The following is a 12,192-nucleotide window of genomic DNA, read 5'->3' as shown; positions in this document are numbered from 1 at the left end:
TATGATGACAACGGTTTTAACAAATAGAAAGGGAAAATGTGCAACAGGGACATTGACAGCAATGAAAAGCTAACAGGGATTTCCCTTACTTTATTAGAAAAACATTTTTTTTTATTTCTGTCTGTGTGCCCACATCCCTTGGGTGAAGCCATTATTAGCAGGACAGTTAGTGAGGGGAAATCCCTCTAATGGAGGGAGTACCATTAAGCAGTGAAACCCAATGGTGGTTCTAATCCTTCCCCACATTATCCAAAACTAAAATAAAATAGTTTGGCTGGACGTACACATTAAAATGGTGGTTGCATCTTAAATTCTGCTATAAAACTCCATATTTTCAAAAGCTACCTAAATAATGGGACCCAAAAAAGTGCTACATCCAGATTCTGCAATCTTCCACATGTGGTACTTTCCAACTGTATGTGGTCTCATTCAATTAAAGGTCTATTTGCCCTATATTTTATTGGTTATTAAGCTTATGGATTTTATATACATGATTCGGAAAATTCTGAATGTGAGTGAGGGGAATTTATCAAAACTGGAGCAGACAAAATCTGGAGCAGATTTGCACTGCAGTCAATCAGCATCACTCTCTCATTTTCAAATCTTACCTGAGCATGCTGATTGGTTGCCGTGGTCAACTGCTCCAGATTCTGTTTGCTCCAGTTTTTATACATTTCTTCCAATGTGTGTGTTGAGGCACATTGGGTTTTGGCAACCCGTTTATTTTGAAAGAGCTCTTAGCGCGCCTCAATGCAAAAAAAATGCACCTCCGCTATTTTTGACAATGCAGCTTTGCACATCTGTGTTTTATGGTGCACTTTAGTGCAGCCTCATTTTTGGTTACTATAAAAGTGTATAAGAATGAATGCCACTGCACCTAAATGTACATATGCTTGTATGTTAATGTGTGTTGTGAAACCGCAATGCACAAGTGTGAATGGGCCCCAGAACTCTCCTATAACTCTTAGAAAACCATCTCGCCAAGTATTATAATAGCATTTGATATATCACCTATAGTCTTTTTTTTCTAATTTGTGATAATAATATATATACTGTAAGTATATTTGGGAGATTATTTCGCTTCTTGTGTCTTTTTTCCTTGTCTATCAATTCTGCTGTCACCCGGCAACCTTTGTGTTACTGAAAGGTTTTGGCTGCTCTCATGTAATCTGATCATCTGAACTTTGCAGTGAGGGGAAAGAACTTACTACACATTTCATGAATATTCAGGAGCAATCAACTGATGAAAACAGGAAGCCTGGCATTTTCAATTCTCAGCACAAATTTCTATAATATTAACAGTGACAAAAATGCATATCATTTGGGAATCATATAGATTATTCAAGCAGTCTGGAAAGGCATACCATCGAAATTACTAGCCAACAGCAAAATTGTTCTTATTATTATTCACTACAGAAAGGAAAAGGGAGATGATGGTCAAGCAGTGGTTTGCATTGCAAAAAAAGCACTATTTAAATAAGTTGTAAACTGTCTCACATTTTGAGACAAAAGAAGTAAAGCATTCTGTGTTTGAGCTGCTTGGATCAACCAATACTTACTGTTGCAACAGCTTCATGATAAAGTCCTCTAATTGGATCAATGTGGTCTCATGTCTGCATCTATTTCCAAGCAATTTTTTATCTAAAGATGTTGCAGCCACAGATATCAAGGGCCACCCATACACAGACCGAACTGTCTTACATGATGGCCAACCTATGAATGGACAGACCTCTGGTCAGACTATAAGCATTCAAATAATTACAAATTCCTAATAAACAGTACACAAGTTAAATCCTTACGGACCTCTGTAGCTTCAGGCACTGTCCTCTATGTTTACAGCAGTAAAACTGACATTTTTCAAGTTGTACTCTCAGCAGCTCAACTCACCCTGCCTTCCTCTTCCAGAAGCGGCTCAGCAGCCTTCCAGGAGCTCTGGTTGGAATGAGGTCGGGGGTCAAGGTGAGCTGTACTGCCTGAAAGAAGACTTAAAGAACTCCATTGCTTCTGCTGTAAATTTTGAGAATAAATTGATCCCCAGTGTTTTCAGCTAAAAAGGTAATTGAGGGCTTGTTTTAGACCCCATTCACACCAGTTCGACAGCGCTTCAGCTCGCTTTACGTGCTTTTTTTAATGCCTAAATGCGCATTTCTGCACGTTTTTTATGTGGGTTGCAGCTCGTTTCACAGGCGTTTTCTGTTCATAAGCAATAGCACTTTAGGCACATTTTGAGCTCCTTTTACAGTTCTCCAATGAAAAGCAGTCTCAGCTGCAAAAATGCGATAAAAAGGCCTTGATCGGCGCATTTCTATTGAAGTCTATGGAGCAAAACAGGCTGATAAGTGCCACAAAAGAAGCTCAGGGACTATTTAAAACACCAGGCATATTTTATTGCGCAATTTATTGCGCAATTGGTGTGAATGGGACCTTAAGGTTCAGTTGGTACTCGTTAAAAATATATAAATACTTTATTGTCATAGCCTGGCGACAGGTTCACTTTAACGGCAGTTTTGAGACATTGTCTGCTTTTATTAATAGAGCAAGGTGCTATAAATATTGTATATATTAAGGGCTAAGCGCTGCGCAAACTGTTGGCACTATATAAATACTGTATAATAATAATAATGGGGGCAGTAACCCAGAGTAGCAAAAATCACTTTAGAATTCATACTATTTATTGGACAAGGTTGTTTATACCATTCTAGATATTTTAGTTCCTCTGAACTGGGAGTCTGTCTGATTTGAATGTGTTAAAGTATTTTCTGTTACTTATATGTGGAAATAGAAACTACATAACTATACTATTTATAATATTTGAAAGAAAGTAAAATAAAATGTCATAATGGGTTGCAATTCAAATGAAAACTATCTAAGACACAATATGCCGCCAGGTTTTCTTTTCTAATCCTGGGATAGTGTAATAAAAATGTTTTTTGCTTTTTAGTAGTTAAAAAAAGCTTGAAACCTGAATTTAATAGTAATCATTAAAATCTACCATCATGGACAGACACAGATGAATTCATCTCCAGATCTAACACATTTAGTGAACATTTTACTTTCTAGGAAATCTAAAATTTTAAATTCATCTAAATATTTGTGTATTCAGATATGCACATAATGTATCTAGAGTCATAAATTGCAAAGTTTCCTGTGGCCTGGACACATTTTGGCATATTTAGATGCATTTAAACTTGAATTCTTGAATCATTTTACCCATTATCTTTACTCATAATTTAGGAAAAAGCAAGTGAATTCAATATCTTTCATAGATTAGGTTTTAAGGAAAGAAATTTAGATTTTTAGCAAAAATTTGTAGAGCAGGGGAAATTACAAATCTTGGTCAATGTATTTATTCTATTTTTCTTAACAGAATACAGCACAATCCATAGTCCATCAACGCCTATTAAAGATTCAGAATCTGATCGATTGCGGCGTGGGTCAGATGGAAAATCACGGGGAAGAGGAAGAAGAAACAATAACCCCTCCCCACCTCCAGACTCTGACCTTGAGGTATGTCATGCAGTAACCCGATTCCAATACAAATAAGTATTTTCCCAAAAGAGTTAACAGAATGCCATTCACATTAGACTTTCTATGGAGAGATTCAATTCTTAGTATTTTATAAAAGCTGTTTGCGTTCTTTGCATTAACTGAAAAATTTATTGAAATTGTACTATACTGCAGGATCCTATCTCATGCAATTATATATTATTCAATCTGGTTCCTAAAGTTAAATGTACACATTGTTACCTTAAACAGAAAGTAAATTCTGTAAATAAAAAAAAAATTGTGTATAATAAATATACATATTTTATCATTTGTTTTGTTATTCTTAATATTTTTATGTGTCATTTTAAATTGGCAGAGAGTCTTTATTTGGGACTTGGATGAAACCATCATCGTTTTTCATTCGTTATTGACAGGATCTTATGCAAACAGATATGGAAGGGTGAGTACTAGCAAAATTGATTTCTAACAGATAAAAACTACTGGAAAATGTGCTGTGCATTGTGGGATTTGCTATTTTTCTTTTAGGGTTTATGCATATAGTATTAAAGAAAACCTACAGTAGAAATTGGGGGTAAGGGGGACATCTGTCATTGCTGAGAACTTTCTAATAATGCTAGTTTCCTGGAAGTCAAAAATGCTTTTCTGCATGCCTATTTCAGTTTAGTGCCTCTGAAAGTTTTGAAATGTTTGGATCAGCAAGGCAACAGGTAACAATAATTTTAAGAAGGCTGTATGTAGTCTCCCAGTACACATTTTCTTTAAGATTATTCACTTTTTATTTTTGCTAATCCCCAGGTTGTATATAAAAACAATGAAGTGCTTTAAAACATGCAATACTTACTTTTCATACAACCAGGGTCAGCATTTGGGGGTGTTAAGTGGACAATTGTGGCCCATTCTTAAGGGCTCCCTGAAGCTTGCCCCCTGCCCTCAAAAGCTACACCTCTACAGCAGCCGTATCATATACTCCAACATGATCCACTCCATAGTGTTTCAAATACTCCACTCCTTAACTTCTCAGTGAACTCTAGCAAGATGTCTTTTTTACTTTTTGGAAAATTAAAGGTAGAAAGATGCATGGAATCAGAGAATTCTAGGGGCCTGCAGTATTCCAGTCAAGAGTTCATCAGTATAACTCATGCGCAAGGCCCCAATGTATCCAAAACCTGTCCTGCATAAGACTTTGTATAACTTTTTATGACTACACACAATTTAGTCCATGTTGGAGCTGTCCTTTGCCTTTACCAGTTAGTCCACTAGTGTGCATTTTACTGACATGGTGTTTGCATAAGGGCTCATAATAGAACATTGCAGAGAAAGATAATGGTTTGTTCATGTTGATGTGTGTAAATATATCAATTTGCCTACTGCAATTAGACTCGTTTAAGCATGTCTAACATAAAATGCCAAAGTGCATGTACATCAGCTTGGAGAAGTCTTGACATTTCATGCATAAGTACTCAGCCTTTTATGTTCAATAAGTATACTGTGTTCACCTTGACTGGCATGTCCTATGTCCTTTGTTGTGACATGTTATGTTGTGCTGCCCTCTACTTCAGATTCCATTAGGCTGGCAGTTTCCATATATACATGAGGATCCTAACAATATGATACTCTAGATACTGCAGTTTCTTTGTCCAATGAGTTGGCACAATTCATAGCCAAGACTGGTACAAATCAGAGCTAAAGTATTAGCCCAACATGGTAATTCCTGTCTTTGTAAGGTTATTATTGACCCTATAGTTTCGGTGACTAATTTTTGGAGTAACTAGGCTAAAGGTAGTTTAAAGTTGTAAGAATAAAATTAATAATAAAATTGTTGTTACCTAAAAGAAGAGATCATATGCTCACCTTTACATGCGCTGCCAAGTGCCACTCCCTCCAGTAGAAATGGTCCCACAGACATAACATAAAGTGAGAGGAAATCTCTTCAAAGCAAGGGGAAATCCCCTTTTAGACAGTGGAGGTTTTCCCCAGTGTTCCAGTTCTGGTGACAATTGTAAAATATTTCATCACCTACTGCGTGGCTGGTATAGGACCTGAAAAACAATCACTACTGAGTATGCAAGCTTGGTGGAGGCTTTATGGATATTATTAAAAATATTAACCAATCATAAGGATGCAGAAAAAAATATCAATAGCAGGTTTGTGCACATTAGTTTAGTTATGTGGACACAAAATGCATTTTTCATTGACTGTCTGGTTTTTTTTTTAAAGACTTTGAAGTTTCCCACCTTTATCCTTGCTTGGGAGTAATGAATGCTTTGATGAACTATATGTGTGTTCTTTAGTACTTAAAATCTAAAGTCTTTTACATTGAAAAGTCTTTTACTGGACATGATTAGGTTGTTACAGTTGTGAGTTAATAACCTAAATCTTTATAAATTAAGAGGCACTTAAAGTAGTGCTAAGTCTTAATGCATTCTCTGCATTAAGGTAAAAAAACACCCAGCACCTTTTCATATCACCCTGACCCCAAATACTTACCTCCAGACACTTGGGGGTCTATCCACTAAGCTGGATCGGCTAAGCCGAACCTCCGGCAGGCTACTCGCTGCTGTTCGGTCTATTCTTATAGATGCCGAACAGCAGTGCATTCGGCTCGGCTGTTCTAATGGGTCCCTCTGTGGGACCGAGCAGAACAGAAAAATAGTTAAAAAAGTAGAAAAATAAAAATAGAAAACGATTGTGCGGAGCTAGCAGTGACAGCTAGCTCCGCCCAACAGTTTTCTATTGGCCGGCGGTTCTGCTGCCGTAAAAAAAAAAAGATTTGGCCATAGGAATGCATTGCTAGATTCCTATTGGCTATTTCAATTTGCAATAGCCAATAGCAAACTAGCTATTGTACCCGCCCTCTGCTGCTGTCAATCACTAGTGGGGACCTGATGTAGAACTGCAGCAGAGGGCGGGTACAATAGCTAGTTTGCTATTGGCTATTGCATTCCTATGGTGAAATTTTTTTTTTTCTATTCTGACACGGGTCCGTGTCAGAATAAAAAAAAAGAAAAAGCAGTGTTTCTCTCCTTGGCAGCCGGGAGCAGGAGACTCCCGGAGCACCCGGGAGAGTTAGGCTGTCTGGAGATCAGTGTCCCTGGTTAGCTGGTAACCAGGGGCGCTGATCTCTCTGCAAGTGGCCGGAGCCAGCCGTAAGATCATGGCTGGCTCCGCCCAGCTGTCAGAAGCAGGCTGTCGGCCAGCTTCGGCTTTCAGCGCGGTTCAGCCAAGGCATATGCCTTCAGCTCGACTGAGCCGCTCGGCCAAGTTCGGGAGCTGTACGGGCTATAGTGAATAGCCCGTACAGCAGCCCTTCAGTTATACTGAACCGAAGGGGCCCTGGGGCCGAAGCTAGCCAAAGGATCGGCTGAAGCTACGGCCAGATCCTTCGGCTGCTTCGTGAATAGACCCCTTGGTTGGGGAAGATATTGCCGTTCCCTGAACTTCCTGGTTGTGGGGGAGGGTACTGACGGCAGAGCGGCCATAGGTTTCTTCTTCCGTCTGTCAGACTGAGTGGTGGAGGGAGCAGGGGCTTGGCTTTCTGCAGGCTGTGTGTGTCTATGGACACACACAGTTAGCCATGATCACAGCCCAGAAGTAAGCATGCATGGGTGTCTCCTCAGCTCCCGGCGAGCTGAAGGAGACACCTGCAACAAGAGGGGAGCGGTTTGGGGAACAATTGGAAGACATTCAAGGAAAGCAATTTAAATAAGAACTGTAAAATACTGAAAGTGTGGTCTTTCTCTTCCTAAAAAGTCAAAAAAACAAAAGTTTAATATCATATACAGTATGTGTGAGAGCATTTTTTTATTTGCTTTTAAGGTTTAATGATTAAACCTTTTTCAGTTTATAGCTTGCATGGAGCACACAACTTACTTATAGATATGTTGTTGTTGTTTTTTACCAGGTACCTTTGTGCTTACAGAGCAAAACTTTGTAGGGATTGTATCTCTATGTATGCATTTCTTCAGCATAGGTTTGGTATCATCATGCACAAAATAATATCATCTAGTTGTTTCCATATATCTTTGACTTTTCAGCTTTAGTTTTCACTATATTGATTCTGGACCACTCTACATTTTTTTTTTCCTTAACACTACACATGGCATGTTGCTATATCGGCTGGGATCTCAATTAATTGGTGTATATACAAAAATGTATACAGATAAGCCCTTTTGTGTTTTCAGAACTTGCTATCTGTGTGCAGTGCATTTTTTTGCAATGGTAACGTCTTGGCATTCAAAGTAGGAAGCAGATCATAACTTTATTTTTGTGCATGAGATTTTCTTCATAGGCATGTATGATTTTTAGAACTTTTACTTTGTTATTAGAATAGTCTGTGATTAATTGCAAAGAATAATAATTGATGGGTAACAAATGGAACAAATGGCTCTGTATAGTGTAAGCTACACAGCAACATGTAATTCTACACAGCTGCAGCACTATGCCATCATTTTGCTTAATCACTACTACTACTTGCCACTTTGCAGATGATACCATAATGAGCCATTTGTTTTATGAGTCATAAATGGATAACTACTCTAGAATTTTAGGAGTACAATTGAACTACCAAAAATACACCTTTGGTCTAAATTTACAGTCTTCAGTGTAGGCTTCTTTAAGTTACAGCTTATTCACAAAATCCACAAAAGTGCCCGGGCCAGAATAGGATATACGATGTGTCCAAAACAAGGCAGATTGTTTTCCTAAGGTTGCATGTGGCGCATGAATGCTTGCAACGCTTCTTTTGTGATGGGTACATAAGGCATCTCATACACATCTATATACATCATAAGTCATCCTTACCCCTGCTAAATACCTTTCTGTATATACAGTACAGTATTATATGTAGTATTATCAATTTCTTCTGGTTCCTCTGGTGGTGTTTTTTTTCCCTTTCTAGAGCTAAAACTTAACCTAGTAAACCAATTTATTTAGAAATATGATATTAGTATTTTTTTTTCTCAGCTGTGGGATGATATTAGTACCTAAACCCCATGATGAACAATAACAAGAAGAACAATTCAAAGGAAAAAAACAGCTGCACTCTGAAGAAAAATAATTTGCTGGTAACTTTATTCATCTTAACCTCAATAAAAACTTACATGCTTAAAAAAAAACTTTATTCATCTTTACAATATGAAAAGAGAATCCCAATCTGACTCGTTTCAGCCATAAAGCTGGAACCCAGTCTTGTGAGTGAAACACGTCAGTAGAGGAGGAGGTAGTCCCAGATGGGGATTCTCTGTTGAAGATGCATAAAGTTATAAGCATCTGAATTATTTTTCCAAGTGCAGCCGGTGTTTTATTTTGGATTTGTGCAGTCTTTGGGGCATAGCACGAGCCCCTGTTGGCATTCAGCACCTGATCTTCCATGAAGGTGACCCAATTTACGGCTTGAAAGCAACATACCCTATACTTTTGCCACAATACTAGAAAGTAATTTGTACTGTGTTTCTTTGTTTCATAAGAGTTGCTTAAAGGGAATCTGGCATGAGTGATCAAGGAGATTATTGATCTAAGGCTTTAAATATAATGCTGTCTAAGTCAATGACTATGCAATTCGGACGATTCGGACAAAATTTGTTAGCAATAGTCTGTATGAATTTTCGTCTGCTTTTCATTTTCGTTTTGTTGCAAAAAAGGGACATAAAATAATGTTAATGTCACTTTGCTGCATTGAAAATTCGTCCACAAACGAAAATGCATACAGACTACCGCTAAGGAATTTCGTCCGAAATTTCATTTTCGTAAATTCGGATTCGTTTTCATTCATAATTTTTGTTATCCGGAAATTCGGATACATCCGAATAACGAAAATTCGTCCCAAAAATGAATTTTTACGAAACGAATCGCACATGTCTAGTGGTTTTGTGTGTTCTGGTAATTGTGCTGTTGGTTCAGAAAAAAACAAGACAATATAAAAAAATAGAAAATGGGCAGATTTGAATCTAAAATAGTCTGTTTTAATAGGTAGGGCTGACACATTTAAGAGTTTACATAATTAAAGACAGGGTGGCTTAAATAAAGACTTCAGTCAGACAGGACACGACTCTATATTCTTTCTTTGTGAACAATTGCCTGGGGCCGTGGAATGAACAGGACAAAAGGTCAATTAGCCTAGCTATAATAATGTGTGCTTTTACTGAAAGGAGGGCGGAGATGGAAGGTGATTCTCTTCTTATCTCATTAGACAGTACTTATTTTACCTAATGCTTCTGCAATCTTCACATTAGAGGTAATTGCTACTGCTGTGCAGCGGCACTAGATGGAAGATATCAATTTTTATACTTTAGCTACGTTTGTAGTTGCCATGGCCAGGTCAAATTGCACAGTAGGCATTGCCGAGGCTGTTTTGTATTGTTTGCAACTCACCCAATTTCCAGAATGTAGAGTAGATGTATTTAAGAATTTAAGGACCAATAAGTGTTCAATTTTCGAGCATCACACCTGCTATTTCTGACATGGCTTAAGATTTCTAAAGATTTAGCTCCTGTTAGAACCCAACAAGAACCAATTTAATCCTCAGCAGCCTGGGACCCCAGAAATTTAGTGTAGGACCAAAAATATCCAAATAAAAGGGTAGAGTGGGCTTGTGGGTTGTAATAGGCATTCTTCTGTGAAGATATGTAATGGGCATGTAAACCCTAACTGAATAGCATTTAGGTGGCTGAAGAACAGTATATCTTCTAAAGTGTAATTTTTTTTTAACCTTTTTCCACCCTTTTATTGGTGCTTCTGATATCCTTGTGGTGTACATGCATGCACTCCCGCTACTGCTGCATAGCATTTATCAGGGCTGGTTTCCTGATGGTGACAACAGGGGACCATGTCTGCTTAATATCTGTTGAGATAGGCACTTCTAGTCTCCATTGGCAGTCTGTGTGGCAGAGTGACAAGTTATCACTCTATAACAGGAAGTGCCTGAACAAAGACTTTCATGGCAGTATTTACAAATATTGAAAATTACTTTTGAAAGTACATTAGCATGTTCAAGCTTGCATTAGATTTTAGTGACTGTCTTTACATATACTTTAACATACTTTTTGCTTGGTGCAAAATGTGAAATCATGTTCAACAGCATGTTAGGAACGCTCAACAAATGCAGCACACAGTGAAACATCCTTATGACCATGGAAACCTATTTTACTTGATAAACATATGCATAATTCTCCTTTTACTAGTGCAGTTAGGGGGAAATAGGTATGCGTTGCTCAATAAGGATCTGAATTGGCTTGCCCAAGAAGCATAGACCCTGTAGAGGTTGTCATTCCTGTTCCAGTGCCACTGCATAAGCATCCTTCAGGTCATAGGAGCACTGTGACGCTGACAATAATTAACAAAGGAAAGAAATACAAATAAAAAAAATACTAACCCAACTTACTGAATTTTTCTTTTGAGACCACTTCAAGATTGGTTGTTTCCTATCATTTTGAGATAATACAGATAAGCTGTACCAGGCATAGCCCCATTTTCAGTACATGTTGGAGGGCAGCTAGCCTATTTTTCCTTTTCATATGGCCCTTAGAAGGTAAATAGGCAGCTATAGGGCTCTTGTAGCACTCTTTTTCTTATACACAATAGGCTTGCTGTGCACAATTATATTTTCTAAATACACCTCATATCATTTTGAATATATTTAGCCCTCAGCTGTTGCAATATTATTTATGAACACTATTTGAAGCTACTGTATTTTAGATTTATAGTCAACCTTTTGCTTCAGTTTCTTGCTATGTTTAAAGCTTAAAACTTGTATTGCTATTATTTTATCATTAACACATTTTATGTTTTTGGCTGTTGGCATTTGTTTTTATCCATCCACTTTCATTATGATAAACACTGATTACCATTTCTATAAATATTGTTAAGAAACAAATCAGCTAATGTTATGCTTTATAGTGTTTTCTTCTACCAATGAAGACTTTTATGCTGTGTTGTGTTTATGATTTCTATTGTATGAAATCTGAGCTTTCACAACTTTTCCACCTCTCATACTGATGCATGCAGCCAGCTGCAGTTGGCCGGGTCTTGGAAGGTAGAAATATGCTGACACCCCATTCACAATAGTGATAGCTCAAGACAGGTGGATAAACATTGAGGCTCCACATATATATAGGGATCACATTGCTCTTTTCCTTGGTTTATCCCTTGAAGACTTTTTGTAATTTGAATACAAGGCTCTGAATATTGTGGCAATATATTTTATTAACAACACAATCTGCATTCCTTTTAATTACAGAAAGGCTGAAATACATTATGTGGCTTAAAGCTGAACTCCAGGATCAGCAAATAGTGTCTACATACAAGAGGCATGTGTATTCTTACTTGAATTTTGGTGTGCTTTGTGTATTTCTTGCAGTTTTGTGCAGTAATCCAGCGTGAAACCTTGCCTTTGTGCAGAAACGTCCTGTAACAAAGACCAGTCACTACTGCTCTCTCTCCTTGTGCAGGGTGGCTGGTCTTGTATCTGCCCCCTCCTCTAGGTTTTCAAAGGCAGCCAGTAGTGGATGGGCCTGCTGGGCCCCTCCTAAAGCTCTGCTGTGCAGCACAGTGATGGTGTCACTGCTACTTTTAAAAGGTAATAATTGAGGTAAAGACATTTGGCACACACAAAGTAAATGTAAATCCCTTGCGGCTATAGAAGAATATATATATATATATATATACACATATATATATATAAATATATAT

At 37.8% G+C, this 12,192-nt stretch overlaps 1 protein-coding gene across 9 annotated transcripts in view; it reads left to right on the top strand.

Moving 5' to 3' along the window:
• EYA1 (EYA transcriptional coactivator and phosphatase 1) overlaps positions 1-12,192 on the top strand; it is a 104,209-nt gene that overhangs the window by 40,709 nt on the left and 51,308 nt on the right. For all 9 annotated transcript variants that reach the window (XM_018562327.1, XM_018562326.1, XM_018562323.1 and 6 more), the window contains 2 exons: positions 3,368-3,507; positions 3,863-3,946. In XM_018562327.1, the coding sequence (XP_018417829.1) occupies positions 3,368-3,507; positions 3,863-3,946 (224 nt within the window). The remainder of the gene's footprint in view (positions 1-3,367; positions 3,508-3,862; positions 3,947-12,192) is intronic.

The sequence above is a fragment of the Nanorana parkeri genome, unplaced genomic scaffold, assembly GCF_000935625.1.
Source record: "Nanorana parkeri isolate BGI_ZX_2015 unplaced genomic scaffold, ASM93562v1 scaffold572, whole genome shotgun sequence".
Classification (NCBI taxonomy): domain Eukaryota; kingdom Metazoa; phylum Chordata; class Amphibia; order Anura; family Dicroglossidae; genus Nanorana; species Nanorana parkeri.
Note: the sequence above shows the minus strand (reverse complement) of the source record. Positions and strands in the feature narration are given on the sequence as shown.